The sequence below is a fragment of the Hetaerina americana genome, unplaced genomic scaffold (assembly GCF_022747635.1).
Source record: "Hetaerina americana unplaced genomic scaffold, ioHetAmer1.1.p SCAF_2, whole genome shotgun sequence".
NCBI classification, from domain to species: domain Eukaryota; kingdom Metazoa; phylum Arthropoda; class Insecta; order Odonata; family Calopterygidae; genus Hetaerina; species Hetaerina americana.
The window spans coordinates 38,360,663-38,382,156 of NW_027286763.1; the positions used below are offsets into that span (position 1 = coordinate 38,360,663).

General features: G+C 37.1%; 1 protein-coding gene across 1 annotated transcript in view; it reads left to right on the forward strand.

Moving 5' to 3' along the window:
* Unc-76 (fasciculation and elongation protein Unc-76) overlaps window positions 1-21,494 on the forward strand; it is a 190,131-nt gene that overhangs the window by 160,066 nt on the left and 8,571 nt on the right. Inside the window, exons 2-4 of the mRNA XM_071584538.1 lie at window positions 14,906-15,014; window positions 18,157-18,438; window positions 20,351-20,465. Of these exons, the coding sequence (XP_071440639.1) occupies window positions 14,906-15,014; window positions 18,157-18,438; window positions 20,351-20,465 (506 nt within the window). The remainder of the gene's footprint in view (window positions 1-14,905; window positions 15,015-18,156; window positions 18,439-20,350; window positions 20,466-21,494) is intronic.

The following is a 21,494-nucleotide window of genomic DNA, read 5'->3' on the forward strand; positions in this document are numbered from 1 at the left end:
TTCGGTTTGCCAGCTTGTCCGTTAACGACGAATGTCAGGTGCAGGAGAAAATCGAGGGGTATAGAATAATTTTTTTCCTAAAAGATGAGCTTCTTCCTGTCAGATTCGAAATCCCCTGACTCAAGTTTGTTCGCCCCAGAAATTAATGGTTTAATTCAATGAAAAACATATCATTGTGTAGGTTGATTGATGATTCATTATGAGGAGATTTTTTTTTAAACACGAAGTACCTTTGCCGATGGATGAATCAATGATCTTCAGTAATGGAAGAAATTATGGAGGCGTAGGGCACTAACTGTGAAGAGACCACATTAATCTGCCTGAAGATTGGTATGATAGGTATACTTTGAGGTCACCTCAGAAGACCTGTTCCTTTCCCTGTGCCGTCCGTAGTTTTCCAGGAAGACCTTCCCAAAATATCAGTTTGGGTGAAACTGAGGATGCTCAGAGAAGTCACCGGGAATCGAACCTGGGTTCAGTGGTAAGTAGCCCAGCAGTCAACCCACTGAACTACCGCGCCCACTCACTTTCCGATATGTAACTCAATACAATAACTGGGTCTGAGCAATCTCCACTTTCAGAAAATTTATCTTCATTCTCGATGTGTTTCCAGAAGGATATGTTGTTTACTAAAAATCTTTTCTGAATAATCTTGACTTGAAATCCTTCTGGCATTTTCTTCTCCTTTGGCATACTATATTTTTTTGAGAGACTCGGAACCAAAAAGAACCATTTTTTTTCGTCTGAATGATAGCAGAATCCTCTTGAGCGAAAACATCAAGTTAGACTGCCTGCCATTACAGGTTAGGATTTATCACAAAAATAAAAAAATACATCCTTCAGAGTTAACCATTAGCCGTAACATTCCGCTGAAGTTGCAAACACCAACTTTTATTCAAGAGTATTCTTCAAATAAGTATCATATTATAATATTAAATTGTTCTCAACAGCCTATCAACCGTCATTCTCAGTTTCTTAGAATCGGAGTTTCTGTAGAATCTGCCGATACCCCATGAACTTTTGTCACGCATGTGGCCCGTCTTCTGTTAAACCCGGTTCGGCACCGTGTATTTACCTATGTACTCTTAATTCATGCAAATCCAAGGCGTTATATCAACCTCGAGGCCTTTTTATTAATTTTTACTAGTTGATTCCTATGCTCTCACTGCTTTACTCCCTGTAAAAGTCAAATATAAATTTACTTACTAACGCACGCACTGACACTTAGAGATGCGCCTCCTTGGTTTGAGCAGTTTCATGCTGAACTTCTGTGTGCACGAGGTCATTTTTAGGTTTTGGAAGCTTGAAAATTGTATTTTCCCTTTTAAATCATTGCCTTCACTCTGTTCTAAACGTTGTTGTGTTTGTTTTCGTCAGATCACATTTCTAGTTTCAAGCAGGCTGGATTTCTTTTCCCACGTTCTGTCGTAATTAAAAAAGAAAAGTGGTAGAGTCAACAGACATTGTCACCCAACGCCTTTGAGCCCATTAACTGGAGGAAAGAGAAGTCCATTTGGAATTGATTCGAGGTGACAGAAATAACCGCGGAGTGCGACGCCTCCCTCTCCCCCCTTCGGCCCTTTCGTTCCCTCTCTTCCCATTCCATCCCACCCGACTCCTCCTCCCGCCACTTCACACGCCTGATTGGGGATTCAGGCCCGGTTGCTTATGGACCTCGCCACTGCCTGGAAACTTTTGGGAACCCTCCCGTAATAGTTTCGCGAGAGTCCTAATATATGACGTTGGGAGAAGTAGAAATGTCTACCATCCCTTAATTAAAAATGGTGGCTTTTATTTCTTCAGGCTGTCATGTGAAAATTTGTATCGAGATTTATTTGAAGCCCATTACTCTCTTGCTCTGCCAGGAAAAAGTCTCCTTATGTGAAGAAATGTGACTGTGATTCGTCCCTTTCTCTGAGAGTCCTGCTTATTTACTCTCCCAAATATCTAAAGCAATGTTTTTTTTATTTATATTGCCACTGCAACAGCATCAAATAACGAGTAAGAATAGTTACAATAATTTCAAAATAGTTTAAATTATCACACGATAGAATGGCACAACTTCATATGCTTGCTTGTCTTGTTAGATTCTAGGATAGAAATTATCTCTCACGAAGCATATGGTAGATAAATAACACCATCTAAGCAGTTTAGGCAGGCCCCATTCCTGCACAGCACAGGCACATCCGATTTCTAGAAATATGGTAATCTGGTCAATGGCAGAATTCTCCGCTAGTTAAGTTATCATGCCAGAAGACTTTCTAATAGCTGTATAGCTAAACAATAACCACGGATCCGAAGGTTCGTTCGACAGGTGAGGGTAAAGCTTACCTAGTACTAAGCCCAACGTCGTATGAAATTCACGCATCAGTGTTGGGGGCCAGTTCCCTTTCCTGTGTTGCCTGTTGGTTTCCAGGGCAGATCGGGTACCCGAGAAATCACACACCTCGGGTAAAGCCGAGGATACCCAGGGTAATTCCTGGGGATCAAACGTGGGTCTTCCGATCAGTAGTCCAACATTCCATCACGTCCCTTGGCTAAACATTAGTGGGGAATAAATGAATTCGACCTTTTAACCAATATTCGAAAATGAAAATAAAGTATAACACGGGGCAGATATGTCTTTCGTGCCACTTGTCTCAAAATTATAAAATAATAGTCTTCGATGATCGCATTTAAAAACCATAAAATCTAATAAATCCATACTAAATTTATTTTGAATGAAGCAGTGTTATTTTTGCATGCATGTAAATTTTCCCCGATATTATTCCTTTGAATTCATTGAAGCGCGAATGTCATCCTGCTCCACCGCAGGTAGCGTCAATTTTGTTAATAACACTTCTTTTACACGCTCTCTTAATTCATGGATATCAAAAATCAATAATTGTTGTCTGGCTATGTAGGTGAAGTACAACGATAGGGATTCTTAGGGATTATGACTTTCGGAAACTGCATCACCTAGAATATTTTCCTTTGCTATGAAAAAATGACGGCGGTACTTTCATTTCTTGCCATTATAAATTAAACGAGGAAACAAGGCCACTCAATTTATTGATAAAAAATAAATCAACCGATCTGTAGTTAATCCAGGACCCGTGATAAATTGCCTCCAGCTTCCTTGCTTTTTTATGTGCAGTAATTACCTACTTAACCCATACTTATATAAGAAGGATAAAAAAGAACATGACTTATAAATTACCTAGGGAATTATTTATCTTTTAATGCTTTCATTTGATTTTATTTCGTGGGAAAAATAATTTCCGACGCGATGACCGTTCATGTGCTCCTTTCAAAAGCTCTCGGCTCTTCGAAAAGTGTTCGTTCCAGCCATGGAGGGAATAGAACCCGTGAGTACTGCTTGAAATTTTCGTTGCGCACTTGTTTCATCTTTTCACCGTTTCCGCGGAGTTTCCCCCCCCCCCTCGTAATCGCTGCAGCATTTCTGTTCCACGACGTGCGAACCCGCACCCGTTCTTTTACCGCGATGATCGTTACCGAGTGCTTTTTTCTGTCACTCATAGGCTTGAGGACTGCAAAAAGATATTTCTTGAGCCAAAAAAAATAAATAAGCAATATTGATCGTGCTAGCGTTGGCGTCGCCTCTTGCTTCGTCGCATTTTAAAAATCTGTGCCTGGGGTAAAGAGTGAATGGGTTTCTTGTTCTTTTTTCTGATTTAATTGAATCAGTTTTTGCTCACTACCCATGATATGTTAGACTTTAATTTTCCCGTCCTGGCACTTGACTAAAATATCTCTGACATTGATTCCTGTTAACCCCCAATGCACTGTGAAGTTTAGCCTAGCAATGAAAGTGGAATAGGCAATTTGCCATAGAAGCCGTTAGCGTGAGATGTGAATTTGATCTGACGGCCGGACGTCATTTTGTCCCCCTCGATTTGTAGACTTAATGGATGCCATAACGAAATCGGGAGGATATTTTCAAACTCCAGTGAATTGAAATAAAGCTAATCAATATTTTTTTATGTATGCGAAATTCTGAAATTCGTTTCAATTCCCTTGAGTATTTTCTTTTTCCAGGGCATGATCGTTTCCTTTTTTTGTTTTTATACATTTTTTGATAAGATTTGAACTTTGAAATTTTAACAGAGTAAAAACATGCTTCATAAATACTCTTTCAAGAAATACGGTGCATTATTACAAGGTAAATATCGAGGTAAATCGGGAAAAAGATTCAGTCACCTTTTCACATCTAGTGCTCACTAGCATATTCTCTGGCCTTTAATTGCAATATTATCAACCTTTGTAATAAGTCCCACTTAAGAATCATACGAGGTACTCCATGTCTATCGCTATATTACTGAAATTAAGCCTACTATCTAAAATTGAAGTTTTTAATTGCCAGAATCCTAATTGAATTGCTTAATATTTAGTCTAAATAATGAATGAAACATAATAAACTTGTGAATTTCACTCTAATCACATTTTGAAACCTACTTTTTCATATTTTGTTGGTAATTAATTCTTTATCAACATTTAAATCAATGAGCTTGAGGTGCAGGCTCCATGACATTCCATTCTTATTTTGTGATTGTGACAAATTATTACTTGTATTTAGTTAAATGGAAGAGATTTAATAAAGAATTCAATTGAAAGACCCCCGCAAAGGATTCCATTTCCCCCACAATTAAGGAATTCTACTAATTATCTGTTGAACATGATAGTTTTTACTGTTAGAGATCCGACCCATTTACGCCGATGACTTTGAGTCTTTCCGTCTATGCCAATACAAAATTAGGCAAGATAGCATGAGCATAGGTATTTTCGATGGCGTTATACTTTTGGGACATCGAGAAAACCCCTATCTATGGTGTCCTCTTTGAACATAAACTCAAAGAGGAGCCATTCGTAATTACTTTACAGCCAATCCAAATTAAATCGCCCGTGTAAACACGGCAAATTGGGGATGGAGGATTAAAAGAAGATAAGCTCAAAGAGTGCCCTTCATCTTTCTCGGGAATGATTCTCTAAATTAGCCACGCCCATTTGTGCGACGAGACGCCGAAGGCGGCCCTCATATTTGCTCAGTCCCCTCGGCAATCCAATTTCCACGGGATTATAACTCATTTGGAGACAGCCAATCTCTCTCACATCGAGACTCTCCCGCCACCTTCTCGCTTAAGCCTCTTTCTTTTTGCCTTGTTGCTATGACGTAGCTCTGGGCTTGCCAATAATTTTGGTAAAAATGTTAAGACCTACCTTTCGTAAAATATGATTCGGCCAAAAGGCTAACCATCTTCCCTAAACTATTTTGGGCCTTTTATCTTCTGCTTGAATATATTCCGCCGTTGAAAATACGAGGGTCATCCGGAAAGTAGTACCCGTTCATGAAATAAAGACACAAAAGTAAATATTAACAAACATAAAAAATTTTACTTGAAAGAGGATACTTTAAACTACTTCTCAACATAATCTCCAAGCAAATTAAGGCATTTGTCATAACGTGTGACAAGTTTCTGTATTCCTGCTGCATAGTCCTTCGCCGCCAGCTCATTGAGATACGCGAGGGACCCGTCTTGCACAAATTTTTGCATAATGCAGATGGTGTTTAACAATTTCATGAACAATTGTTCGAGAAACATTGGGAAAATGCTCACAGATGTCATCAATTGTGACGCGCCGATCGTTCCTCACGAATTCGTCAACTGAGCTCACCATTTGGTCTGTAATGACAGACGGTCTCCCCGAACGCTCATCGTCGTGTGTGTTCCCCCTCCCCATGTTGAAGTTGCGACACCACCGCCGAACAGACGACTCGTCCATTACATTGTCTCCATACACCTCCTTTAATTGGCGATGAATATCACATGGGCGAACGTTTCTTGCATTGAGGAATTTAATCACTGCCCTCACTTCACAACTGGCGGCGTTCTCAATTTTTTTAAACATTGTAAACAATCACAGAAACAACACAGGCAATGCTAGCGTCACGCAACTTGGCTCAGAGAAGGCAGACAAGCCACTGAAGCTATCTGACCTCGTCCAGCGGCTACTCGCGTCGTCAGCACTTCATGCGGCACGAACGGGTACTACTTTCCGGATGACCCTCGTATTTCCTTATAGTTAATTCTATGCCATATTTCCATGCGGGTAGTTTAGCAGGTCTAAATAATTTCGATTCACAGAGAAATTTAACTCTGATGCCCCGCTCGAAAAACGAGTACTGCGTAAACATACTTCTCATGAAAAACTACTCTCGACGTTATCTTTAGAAAGTACCATTTAATGCCATCAAATTAAAGAACAAAATCTCGTAACAGATTAGTTAAGAAAATACTAAATATAATGCATTTTCAAATAGAAAATAGGCACCTTCCAACAGGATGATTTTTACATAAAACTCATTATTCCTAATTTTATGACTATTTTTGAGAATGGAGATGAACATTCAATCATAAACAGGTTAGATATGGCCGCATAAAATACACATTCATCCATTTGTCCTTTGAATCTCAAAGACACTCATTATAGAGAAAATGGTCTGAACTCGCATTTGACGTTAATGGGATCTCTATTCGAATTTCACATAAAACTCATTTTTAAACAAAACCAATATTTTTTTGGTTCACAGAAAAACTATAATGTTTAATCTTAAGCCGGATAATTATTTACAGCGACCCTTTTATAAAATTAGAAATATTTTTATGTTGTACAAATCAAAATAATTTCGTAATAGCTCATTTTTCCATAATAGTCACTAGCTCCAGAGTTTTCCTATTGTTTTCCTTATATTTTCTCGATTGACTCTATTATGTAAGAAATGCGGACATTTGAAATAGTATCAGTGCTCCCCAAAGGGTAAAACTGCTGACTCTCTTGCATACTTCTAATTATAGATAAAAACGCAATTGAGGTGCATCATTATGTTGCTCTTATTTTGGTTAATATCGTGAAATCTCCGTATTGAGTTGCAGTGCAGTAAATCTGAAATGTCACAGGCAACAAATTAAGTTTGATAAATATACTATATTTATCACAATTTAATATTGATCTACTGTTTTAAAGTGTTTCTGAAACTATGAAAGATCATATACACCTTTTCAAATGGGACACGGTCAAAATGAATCACTTATAAAACGTATCTTCTACCTTCCGCCACGATAGAGATAAAGAGAAATTCTATAAGTTTCTATTAGCATCCTATCTGTAATTGTCCAATCTCCTCTGTCTTTTCTAGCTTGGCGTGACTCCCTGCCCTATAAGTTTTTTTTTCGCGTTATGGTGATATATTTAACAAACATTTGGGCAAGGTGATAATATTCCTAATCTGCCGTTTTCTTCAATCGTAAGCTCTTGAGCTTATTTAAAGCCATCCCATTATCCCATCAGACCATCAATTTATCCTAAGGTTAAGAGCACATTTTTTCTCTCACAGCATCAGGAATTTCGGATTCCGAAGGAGTGAATTTTTTCGTATGGGTATCTTTATGTGGGTCATTTGGAAACTGGCGGGGTCGGAGGGAAGAGTGGCGTTGGAGATGAGGTTCATCCCCGGGGGAAATTCGGGAGACCCAAGTCCTCTTTCCCTTTCAGCTCCCCTTTGGAAAAAGTCGGATTCGAGCGTAAGCCCTGGACAAATATGAGGCGATGCCCCATTTGCCATTTCCAAAGTGGAATTAATGACCAGGTTTTACTGTGGGGGCGATCGGAAATAAACAGAAATCTCAGAAATTATAGAACATCAGAAACCTGTTGGTCTCTCGCTTAAGCTCAAATGAAAGTGCATGCATGCAATTTATTGACTCTTTATCATTCCTTAAATGGCGCAATTTTTATTCATCTGATTATAAGGACGGGATAATGTGTGGAATTATTTTATGAGAAGAAAATCAGAAATAGAAAAATAGTATGGCATGTGAGAGTTGTGGAAACAGCACAAGGCACGCGGTGCATAGTCTAACTTTCATACATTTATAATTATTAGCGGTTGTTTTGCAATTGCTTCCTCTGGTACCTCAACATCATTTCGGCACGCCGTGTCACATTGATGCCACCCTTTAGGCAGCCGAAGCAAGGTTTGCCCACGCTGTTTGCCCACATCGTCCGTGCATTAGGGTGTGTCGCCCTTTCCTGCTTCGGTTTACCTGTCCAACGACATCCATTTGCTTCCCATTGAAGCACGCCGTGCACAATTCTCCTGAAAGGAATGGAACCCCCGGAGGGGTGACGGTCGCTATACTTATCACTTTCTCACTCTCCTGCACCCCTCGTCAGTGACAGGTTTACACGACTCGAGTGACCACTTGAAAATGAATGGGACACTACTGATATGTGTCCTGCTCCCACATCCACTCGTTTCCTACCCCGAAAACCACTGCCGGAGACATATTCTCCCCTCCCTGGAAAGAAAAACACCTCGCGCTTCGCCCCCGTCTCCCCTCACCTATGGAATTAAACCGTATTGATCCGAAGCACGCGCGTGCAAGCTATGTTCGCCGCAGGTAGTGGATACGTACCCAAGCCTGTATTCGCATGTGTGCACACACAAACCCTCCTCCGTGAGCTTTTGGGTACCCTTTTCTGTCACGTACGAGCGCCTGGGGGTCGCAGTGGGAGAGGGGGTAGCAGAAATGTGCTCGGCTCACTCGCCTCACGTTCGCCATCGAATATCACGGCTCCAAGCTTTAGAGCTAAGGCGTCTCCTAAGTGCGAGGGAATCGAGAGTTATTTGTATGGCGCCACCGCGTACTATTTAACCTCGTAATAACTGTAATAAACGGTTTTGAGCGGAGAAATTTCGGAAATTAGCACAAACAGGAAAACTTTTATGAGCCCTTGTCATCGCGGTTATAAATAGGAAATATTTACGTGACATTCCACTTACACTCGGCTAATCCACTGTAGATATTTCTGGATGTGCAACATCGCTTGGTATAGAGTAAATGAGTTGCAGCCTTACTGATGGTGATTATGGATGTAATGGGTAAAAAATGCATTACGGAGTTGCAGCGGCATCGCAGAATCATTAGTATCCATCATTTATTTGCGGGAAAAATTAAACTAATTAGCCGGTACGTAAGATGAGTTATAAATAAGCACATAGCAATGCGAAGTCCTTTACAGCCTCAAAATTTTTTTTTCCATTCACACGTACAATCGTGCACATAGGAAATGAGTCGGTGAATCAGAAAGTGAACTGCAGGATCCGTTAAAGAATTAGATTACCTGTACCTTCTCTTCCGTCCTAATATAATGCGAAATTAGGTATATTGTATAGCGTGTATGACGTCCTGTGTTTTGTGCATTAGAGTTAATTATGAAAAGCAGGTTCATGAAAAGTACCGAGAAAATACGCTAGCAATGCCGTCGTCAGCGCCACTCTAATGTGTCCATTGGGTTGCATACTGCGCAGGATAATGAATGAACCTGTGATGCTTCTTTCTATTTCCTTGGATGCATGGAATTAAATGGAGAGTTTTAGCCTTGGGAGTAAGCGGTGGGTTAAGTTCCTTCTTGAAACTTTTTTATATTGTTAAATAATTGGAAGTGCATAACTGATATGCTCATTATGTTCTTCGAAAAATAATCTTGCTTTTAGAAAGTTTGGCTTTGCTAAACGCAGATGTTTTGGCTGAGATGGAGAACCATAGCCCATAAAGGTAAAAAACCTGTCCAATCTATGTTAATATAGTACTCCTGCTCCTTGAAAAAGAAATATCTTGACAAATTCCTCCCGCATGTTCTTGTTATCTTTGCGAAAGCGTTGATTAGTCAGAATTATCGATACTGTTTAGCTCTAAAACATCTCATTATACCTTACATGTCATGTATACATTTATACATATACAATATACATAAAAACATATATATATATATAAAATGCGAAATTAGGTATATATATATAGGTATGTATGTATATATATATATATATATATATATATATATATATATATATATATATATATATATATATATACAATAGAGAATATATAATAAAACGATTTTCTCTCGGGACTCAAAGCAAATGGAAGTCGAACGTCAAAACACCAAGTGCCTGCCAAAATAAGTAATGACGCGTGAATAAAACAAGTATAATTTTTCTATATTTGCTATGTTAAATAAAAAATAGCTTAAACCTACTTTAAATGGATTTTTTTTCATGGGAGTCTAATAGAAAAATATTTTACAATAAAATAATAAAGGCTCATCAATGTGATTTACTGAGGAAAATATGATGATTATTAAATGAAGAATACAATGTATCTCTCCACTGCCCTTTATTCACGTACAACTAGTTTCAACGCTCAAGCGTCATCGTCAGGTACATGTCGGGAGCCGGGAACAATTGAATATTTAAAAATATGATGGCTTTGAAACTAGCATGAAATGTCATTTAGAGTTATGACTACCTACAACATCAACAGAATTAATCCAACCGAAGCAAACTTCAGAATTAGAAGTCATAATTTGGCACTTGAGGACATGAAGATTTAGAAACAATTTTTACGGATATCGTAATAAATGATTTGTGTAAATGTAAATTATACTAAAAAACAAATGAAAAAGTGAATGCTGAGGTACTACTCCGGCAGGATTGATCTCCAAATATCACGTAATGATCGGACAATTTTAGTTAAATGAACCGAGTACTGAACCTCTGTCATACCCGAAATATGAGGGTAGGGAAAGAATCATTTGGAACCCTTCACCCTGACGACCCCTGCTTCAGTTGCGAGGATTTGATTTCGTCCAGTCGACGCCCTCGAGCGTGGAAGGGAGGAAGAATCAGTTCAATCGAGTGAGGGTGAAGTTGTTTCTTGTACGTAGATACGGAAAATATCTTTGGTTGGTTGGTCCCTCCTGTGAGGTAAAAGTGTGTGAACAAACCGATCAAACAGACTCCATTTTTCAGCGACGGGGCCCTCATTCGCTGTCTCCATTCCGATGTTTCCCACAGGGGGAACTTCCCTCCACTCCTCTCTCTTCCCCTCTCTCCTCTCTGTTTCGCTTCTCTCCAATCGCTCCTTCTTCCCCCGCGCCACGCCCTTCTGAATCCGGACTCCCTTTTCCTCGATGAAAGCTTTGGTCTCCATCCCTTCCGATCCCTTTTTTCCATTTAATCCTCCTCGCTCTCTTTCTCCTCCACGCTAGAGTAAGTTCTTTTGTGTGAGCATCGATCTATCAAAAAGTTCCTGTGCCCAAGAGGGAGCGAGGCCACAATGGCATTTTATCCTCCCACTTCGCTGCTGCCGACGCGAAACGCTACCATCTTTGCGGATGCTCTTAAAGTTCATGGGTTTAAGTTTTCGGGAGAATATTCTAGGGATTTTTCTTTCCTATAGTTATTGTTCTGTAATTCGAATATTGGCTGGCGGCTGCCAATGTTGATCTACTTTTTTCATTGTCTTTCTTCGGCATTGTCAGCTACAATCAAGCGATATTTAATTTGTATTGATCATAATTTTTATTTACAAATTGCCGCTTTTGTAATTTTTCAGTAAACTTGGAATGGAGAACACCACTTTATTTTTTAATGCGAGTGTTATTCCGGCAACTTTCTGATAACTAATACAAAGAATTGAAGGTTAAATTGTTGAATGAAGACATTAAAGCGAAAATTAAAGTTGACACGAAATACACTTGCTTTATAGCTCGCAATCTTAGTAATGGTATTCGAAAATTGCCCATAAATAGAGACTTCTTAGCTTCTCAATTTTTAAATGTTTTAAATTAGAATTTTAAAGCTGATACGCGTCATATACTTGCGCTACTCGCTCTATCATCAGTAAAAATGATATTTCGTGGTTTAATTTCTTTATTCCGTTCCTGTTGTGCGAATTTTTATTTATGATAGACGGAAACTACGAAGACTCTAGTAAATTTCTACATTAAATGTATGAACTTTTGTGAAATGAACAAAAGTTGCACGATGTGTTGTTTATGAAATGAATCACAAAATAAGAAACGCATAAGAGACCTTTGTTAAAAGAGCTCTCCAGGCTGACCAAACCCATACGTAAAAGAAATGGATGAATATTTTCATCCAGGAAATGGATTGGCATGACTCAGATATGTAACGTGTACAAAAGTCTTATCATAATTAAGTTGAGGACTTTGCATGCATTTAGAACTGAGATTGAGAGGATTTGATAATTATTCACCATTTTTTGGAAGACGCCTGTAGCTAGGTGTTTATTCAGTTGCAGTCTCCTCCGTGTCTTAAATTTTTCTGGCTTCTCCTTAGTCGACATGTTCTAAAAACCGATTTCATCTGGATCAAGCATTGCTAATCAATGCCATTTAAACTTTTCCTTCAAAGGAATAAAGAATGGAGAGGTTATAGAAGTGCTACCATTATTGGTGTCACTTAGATTGCAATTTCATTGAGTAAGTGTTCAATTTCATCTCCTTTTTTAAAAAAGCGACTAAATGATCGTTAGATATAACGCTGTGCAGTAATCTGGAACCCAAAATGAAGTTCCATATTTTATCGTGTAAATTTGGATTACAAGGCCTTTGTTGGAGCATGGCGCCTCCGTGTTTGTCAGCTGTGTTCCGTAACCCAATTCTCTCGGCGGACAAAGAAAATCAATTGCTTGGTGATTTCCCCTTCTTCCTTAAAATTGGATCGAGGAGACATTCCTCCCCAGGCCCTTGGCGAGGCGCTTAATCCCCATGTGTTCCTTTCATTCCCATCCTTACCTGGGTACCCGCTGGGAATTTTGAGTACAATCATTTGTTGCATCCACGAATGATTATACACGATAGAGAGAGGCACTATGCCCGAACAAGGTTAATAGCCTATGCTAATCGTTTCGGAAGGTGAAAAATGATAAAATTCGTATATATCGTGCGTAATCTAACAGGTGACCAATGTTTCCGTAATTAGCGTTATGGTTTCCTATCTCAGTCGTCGACATATTTTAAATTGAAGTTTGATCACTTATGACTTCCTTTTTTCCTCAATGATGACTCCTTCACTACTTTCTAGTCATTTCTTAATTTTACGTCTCTTTAAGCATCCGGATTTTGGGATTCTTATAATTTTTTTCTATTTTCGAGTAGTTATGCATAATACCACTATAAAAATATGAAGAATATTAGTATGCGTTTGAAAAATTAAGAATACTGATACTTTATTCCTTATTGTCTCCATTACCTCGTTGAGGACGCATTCCATCAGTGCGCCCGTGAATACCAAACGCATCGTTAGAAATTATGAGTAATTTACTTTTGTTGGCGATATGTTTCGGTTGCTTCGTGGCTTTCGTTCACAAAAAACAGCGTTAACCCTCATTTCTCACACGAATCTATTCATTTTCAATGTCGACTGCTTTCTGAAGCATAAGACATTTCTCTTACTCAGTTATCAAACTAATCGGTGTATTCGTGCAAGCAGCATTTGCTAGACTTCTAAACAAACCGGGAAGAGATATCAATCAATCATGTAATTGCCCGGATCTCTTTCGCACCTCCCACGTTTGCCCGTTTCCCACCGCCCCCCTTCTTCCTCCCCCCTTTCCGCTAAGTCTTCTTCCTTGGACCTCCCGCACCCGCCTTCCGCGCTCCCGTAAAAAGGGACGTCCCCAATCGTCGGGAGGGTGCGGCTGACCCAGTTGGCAGGCGCCGCGGCGGGAGAAGTGGCTGGCGTTGGGCGAGTGTGGGGGGAGATGGGATGTGGGACGGAGGGAGGGAAGATGTTTTGATGGTGCGGATGGAGAGTGGGTGTGTGTGTGTGCGGCAACGTCACCCGTTTGCCGCGCCCCGCTCCTCATCGATCAGCTGCTCCCGCTGCTGTACCGTCCGCGTGCAGCAAAATTCGTCGGGGTGGAGAGGGAGGATATCCTTCGCTCGTTCTTTCACTTGTTAAATAAAATGAGTGGGGCTCAATTTTATTTGAGTGCTTCCTCTGCAAACGTGAAACCAAAGGCGGAGCGTTCATTAAACTCCTCCCCCCATCTTTCCACTTCGCATTGTTATTCTGTTTTGGTGCATACAATATTCATTTTTAACATCCTAATAGGTTTGTTTTTGGTAATAAAGTAGTTTCGTCAGTACTAGTGAATTATTCCATGAAATCTTCATGTTTTTCAATGGGGTGTAATTAGTAGAAAATGGAGCTTTTGATATACATCTGGCAATAAGGTGGACTCTTGTTCTTCACGGTTGTTTGAACTTACTGGCTACTAATTATCATCTCTTCAGTGAAATGTGTAGTTTCTCTACATGTGTCACACATACCATGGAAGCAACAGTAGTCTGTTTTAATTCTAAAGTGAGTTCTAGAAATTTACTTTCAAGTAGGATTTTGTGGTTATGTTTAATCTGATTACACTAATCTCCATTCCTAGACATAATTATGATATCCAAAAATATTTACACGTTTTAGATAAATTTTTAATGGTGAATATGCCTACATTGAAATTCTTATAATCTATTATAAATAAAAATTACACTGCAAAATAAAATCCCTTCTTTACTTTATTGAATAATTCAAATTAATTTTTTTAGAAATTATTTTTTTGCATGTGAATTTCTGTTAATTCTTTAAATAATTTTTATTGCATTTATCAAAGATATTTTTAATTTCTATACCAAACACTAGATCCCCGGGTTGATTTTACGGAAATTATTCTTTTCATATTTATTCTGGCATTAATTCTAGTAAATAATTGTATTTTTTGTAATGCATGAAATACATGTATGTCCATATTATAAAAACTGTATGATTGTACAACATTTTTGCTTTGTATGAGGATTGCTGTAGCCACTGGGAAAACGTAGCTATGATTATCTTTTTAATGGTTGCTTAAGTTGCTTGTAACTTATGAGATAATTATTTGTAAGTTTATCTAAAGAACACCTAATTACAGAATTAGAAATCAGTAGAAAACCTATTACAATTTTTTTTCATTTTGATTCTTAAACATTTTTTTCATCTTTTCAGAATGTGGTGGACTATCACAGGGAATTTTGGAAACATATTGCCGATAGACTGGTCAAAATCATATGCCCGGAAACTTCATATGCCAACCCTTAACCTCAATGAAAATAAGGTAAGAACTTAATGGAGCATAAAGAGTTAATAATCATCCTAAAAATAAAGTATGAACATTAAAGTTACTTTCATAAAGTCTATTCCTTGTGTTATCAATTATTTACAATTATGTCCAGTGTAAATTGAAAAATCACTGCTTCTTTACAAAGAGCTTGCAATGAAAGTGGAGCTCTACTTTTAATAATCAATAATCCTTGATACTCATGGTGTTAAAAAGAAACCACATTTGCAAGCTAAAATGGAGCTCAACATGATCTAAAACCTTGAATGAGGTTAAATTTATTGCAATGAAAATGCAATTGTATATGAATTACTTCATAAAAATTATTAGCTGTTTACTTTTTGATAATGTTATGTGACATCATGTCTAATTACAGTTGTTATGGACTACAGAAATACGAATTTTGAAGGATTGAAAAGTTGAAAGTGAGCGTGATATATTTCATTAAATAATGAGATGTCAGGGGAGATATGTGCTCAATTTGTGAGAATAATAAAACTTATATTGGCAAATTTTTGTCGCAAAAAACCATTGGATGAATTAATGACTTTCCCATTGTATAAAGGAAAGGAGAATAAATGGGGAATGTAAAAAATGCAGTAATTAGTCATTCAAAAGTACTGATTCAATTGTTCAGTAAAGAGTGGATTAAAAGATTGCAGAAGGTAACATTTTTCAAAATCTGGGGAAAGCAAGATTTTATGACAGGTGGGCCAAGTCAAGTCAAAAAGGTGTTTATTGGCCAAGCTGATATACATAGGTTTACAAGGTAGCATACAGAATATGGAGAACGCTTGACAAGCCCATTATCGGCTGTAGCCTCTTCTGGCGAGAGAAGGACTGACATTGCGTGTGTTCATATGACAGGTGGGGGATTGAAAGATCATTTATATGCACTTAAGTAACTACTTGGGAAATACATTGGTGTGTGAGATAAAGATTCTTTACATTTCTTGTGCACATTTTGTATATTTCTCAATATGGAGAAGGTATATAACTGGGAAAATTGTGGTACATAATGGAAGCTTTTTAGAGCAAGTGAGTCATTGATGAATAATATACAAATGTTGCACAAAAATAGTAAGACAATCATAACAACCGATAAGGCCTTAAATTGACTGGTTTAAAATAAGTATTGGGTGCTACAGGATTGTTTGGTATCACTATCGTTCAATATTTTCATGGATAAATGTTTAAGTCTGAATGCCTGAATCTGATACTAGCTCTAATGATTGGAGGCTTACAGGTATTGGTTGTTCTGCCTCCAAGTTGAGAAGTAAGATGACTGAAAACCAACAATGTATTTATGGGACCCAGAGAATCTTCTTTGTGGTAACAGAGAAAATGAAATTGATTATGAGTGCATCCAAAGTAAAAGTAATATTTGATAAGAAGAATCGGAATAATACTGGCTAATGAATACAAATGTTGAATTAATTGATTACTCCAATGAATTTGTGTATCTTGGCAGAATATATGAGAAGTTGGTATTATAGTGATATTTTTTATTAATTTGTATTGTAAACTTTTGTTTTTATGCATTAATTTTTTATCAATGTCACTTGTTTTTTTGTTATTTGTCCAATGTAATTGAAGTTATGCTAAATATGAATAAAATGAAGTTTTAGGACTAAATTAATAAATAAAAATATTAAAAGTAGTGGCTATTCTGTCAGAAAGCAAAATTGGTAGAATCTGAAGCATATAAATAATGAATGCCTGTCCAATGTCACAAAAATGTCAGTGGGTAGTATAAGGGTAACCGTAAATGTCAAATTAGATTGGTGTTTATTTAATGAATATTTATGGTAAATATAGGAGAAATAGGGCACAGAATGTGTGAGGTCATGAAAGGATGTTGTATGAATGTTGGTAATGGACAAATATTAAAGAAAAGTGTAACATACTAGTTTGATCTTGTTGATAGTGTGGATGAGAATCAATCATCAGAGTGATAAATGAGAGATGAGTAAATGCTTTTAGAGGCAGCGACAGACCTTGAAAGGCACTGGTGTATGAGGTTGAAGTGACTCTCAAAATAAGGTATATTAGATGTCTCATGCACAGTAGAGTATCCATGAAACAATGTATTAATAAATGACAAAGGCAAAATAATATAAAAGGATATTGCAGTTTGGAAGAAATAAGAAAATTGATTAGCTCGTTTGCCTACTTAAAACCAGGTTTTTCATGGCAATGCCAACCTCAAAAGATAATAAGATGAAGGGTATAATAAGAACCTTCCCCAGTGAGAGAGTAATAGATGTTCAGTGTTTTTCTACATCTACATCTACTTAATACCCCACAAGCCGCCGCAAGGGCGTGTGGCGGGGGGTGTTAGGACACCACCCGTAATTTAGAAAAGAAAAAAAAACCGCATGCAATAACCACAAAATCATATATCCACAAAAAAAAATGGCATACATTCATGCATGAACACTTACACCCCACACACATGCAAACACTCAATCTACATCTTACATACACATGCACCTGAAAGTATACCTAACAGCTTTGCAGTGTTTAACTTTGCTCTGACTTGTAAATTCAATGTTTTCAATATTTCTAAAGTGACTTCGGTTTCTTACTATTATTATTTCTGATTGTTCAGGGAAAGAATGAGTATTTTTACCTATCTGTCCTGGAATCTATCTCCCTTAGTTTATCTTTGTGGTCTGATCTACCTAAGTAGTGTGGGGCCATTATAATTCCTTCAGTGTCATAGTTAAACTCGTTGTTCTGAACCTTTCTAAAATTCTAAGCCTCGCTTGTTCTCTCCGCACTTCAAGTGGTTCCCAGCCTAAATCCCCTAAGAGACCTGTCACACTTGTGTTCTTATCATAACAATTTTTAACGAATCTAGCGGATTTTCTCCGGACTTTATCTAATTCTTTTTGCCAAATTTTCTCCCAGGGATCCCAAATACTTGCGGCATATTCCAAATGAGGTCTAACTAGAGCAAAATAACACCTCTCTTTAACTTTTTCAAAACATACATTCGTTTTTAGGACAGTTTTATTTCCGTATTATTTTATTTGGAGCAATTCCGTTTTTATTGAGCTCAACTTTGGTAATTTAGTTGTTTGAAACCAGATATTAGCAAATGTATATATATGCAAGACATAAAAAATGTTTCTAGGGAGCAAAAGGGGGTAATGGTGCACGGCGCAGAGGCCACCATGGGTCCAGAAAGAATGGTTGTGACGAGAAGGAAGAGGCAAGTAATGATGGTGAAGAGGATGACGATGACTGCGATGAGGATGATGAAGATGATGATGAGGATGATGACGAGGCAGTGGCATGTGACCTGGACATGCACTCTCTAATCTTATCAGGCCTCCGCCAGAATGGAGATGACGAGGATGAGACGCCCTTGAAGACTGCTGATGAAGTCATCAGAGAGATTGATGATATGATGCAGGTAAGAAAACTAGTAAATGTATGATCATTAAAACTTGTTCACCAAAAATCAACCATTGATAATTCACCAAAGTGATAAATGAGAGAGGATGATGAAGGGTGAAAACTGCCAACAATTGTCCACTGGGTTGTAGCAGCTCCCATGCTTTATAGGAGGAGACCAAATGAAGCATTGTTAATTTTTTTTGACTTTGATCTAATTTTCATCATGTGAAAGTGAAAATTATTACCATGTTACTTGACTCACCATTCTCACTGGGTTGTTTTATGTTAAGAGGGGATTAAGGTTGGGAAGGGATTCTGTGCTACTACCGTGAAAATAACTTGGTTGCACTGATACTGGAGAGTGCTAATAAGTCTGATGTCTTTAAGCACTATGTAAATATAAAATCATGGAGGTTAGTGAGGTGAAAATTGAAACAAAAATTTTTATCTTGTAATCTGAAAATCATTTAGTGTAATATAGATTTGTTGTGTGGGGGGATGCAACATTTTGTGATCTATGAGAGTGAAATAGATACCAAAAAGGCACCATCTATCTCTAAATGTGTACATGCTGAATATTTCCAAATTTACATGTATAATTCTCGCTAACGGATTTTTAGCAAATTCCTAAAGCTGCATTTTAGTCAATGAAATATTGAAATGGTGTGTAACTAGAAAGAAATTGTGATCAACTGGTTAATATAGCAACACAGCAACATATATGTGAATTGTTCACCTACATCCTTGGCAAAAGCACTGTGGTGGTGTGATATGAAAATTGTTAGTTTCCATCACATAAAATCATATCATAGTTTACATTTTGGATAATGGCTCAATGCTCATGGAAGAGATGAATTAAATGACTTTAGCAGGAGGGAGGAGCTGTAGAGTGGAAGAGAACTAGGTGTAAAATGAGAAAAGGGGAAAAAAGGTTGTGACTGATTCCATTTCCTTTTTCGCCCAAAACCTTTATATTCTGCGTAAAATGGCAAGGTTAAAGACGCATTGTGGTCATTCACACACTAGACATGAGAAAGTCAGCAGTAAATAGTGATATTTCTGTGGTCAGACTTTGGAAGTTTGCAACTGCCTCCTTTGTCCCCAATGCCTTTTCTATTGAACCACATGCACAAGTGGAAGAGAAAAACATAGGTAGGAGAGCAAGGTGCATGGCCTGAAATTGCATATGCCAACTATCTACCAGGGGCTGAGTAATATTAATTAAATTATGCAAGTAATTATCTCTACCCTGAATCGATAAGTGCCCATATTTGAGATTATTACACAAATCAGCCATGTTATGATTTCCAAAATATGTATGTTTATCGTACATATTTTAGAATTTATTTTCGCATGAAATATTTGAACTTTCACCAATAGGCAAAACAAGAAAGCTCATTCATTCCGCAATTTTTATATTTTAGATTTTCATTTATCTTAATTTATATTGAAGCATGAATTGAGGCATTATACTTTTATGTTTAAGAGCAAATACATGTAGTTCAGATATCCTATCTAAATAGGCATGTGAAATAATTATTTAATACCTTACTTTGTAAATGTTTATTATTTTCTATCAACTCTTTGAGTTTAGTGTTTATGGATACGTGTGTGGTATTTCTACAAATAAACCATAGGATACATGATGTATTATTCTAACTTTATATTACTGACCTTTGCATTGTATATAGAGATTTCTGTTCCTAAGATTGGATTCGTATAATTTGTAGGGCTTTATATATACTTTCACAAACAAAATTGAAACTCCAGAGAGTATATTTAACCTAATAAATCTATGCTATATTTGACCATTCTAATGAATTTTGTAGAAAATTTGATGTTTTCCATTTATGCACATTCTTCAAATGCTAAATGCTTGGGAAACTTTTTGTTAGATGAGAAAAAACGTTTTAAAATTCTTCTTTTAGGAAACACCATCAACTGAATGCTCTGTGGATTCTGAAAGAGGGTCACTTCTGGGATCAACTGATGCTTTGGACCAAAAAGGCAAAGAAGTTTTGCAGTCTCCTTTATATGAAGACAGTGAGTTTCATCATCAGATGTTTGTTACTTGATCATGTTAAAACTGAGAGAATTCTAAATCTTAGATATCTATTCATATAGATGGATATAAGTTGTGTCTAGTTAATTCCTAACAGGTATAAATGATAAATTCTTTTGTAGAGGTTCGCTGAAATTTTTTTAACATGGCATTATTGGTGTTAATAACTTTTCCTGTTTCCTGTGCACAGTTGAAAAAATGAATTTAATAGGAACTGGTTAACACTAAATATAGGGGACTAAATCAAGCATTTTGCGTAAACTGTGCTACATTTATTTAATTTCCTGGAAATGATTTTCTCCTTTGAATTACAATGGTTAAAATGTATATCATTTCATGCCTTGACTAAATATATTTATATTTGTCTTATAAAAAAATGCAAAAATTTGTTGGATGAGTTAACCACCTAATTTATTAACAGTTTGATATGAGACAATTCAAAATTCCTTCAAATATTTTATAGACCTGAATATATTTGTGTTTAATTTACCTGGAAGTGATGTCACATTTCCATTTGAAATTTTTACTTAAAAAAATCATTATTTCTTTTTAAATATCTTTGATGGCTATTTCATGTACCACGACTTGGTCCAAAACATCAAACATCTAATACATTTTGGCCCAAAATGGAATTAACATCCTTGCTAAAAACATGATGATGAAAGAAATGTTCCTAAAACAACAGAACAAATTAATCATTGAAATGAAAAATAGTTGTGTGAATATAAAGGAAAGAAAGTTCATATACAAGTATGACAAAGTAGCATGTACATGTACAAAATAAAGAGTTGTTAGAGAGAAGAGCTATTGAGATAATAAGAGGAATAAAATTGAGTAGACAGGTATTAATTGAGGACTGCGTTCAAATGACCTTCTGGGTTGAAAAACTAGTAAATTACTACTTTGATTACAGAATGAATATACTATTTCCATTAATAAAATTGTATGACAAGAAAGTAAGAACAGTAAATCAAACCATTTGAATTAGAATGACTTGCCTTTGCATTTCA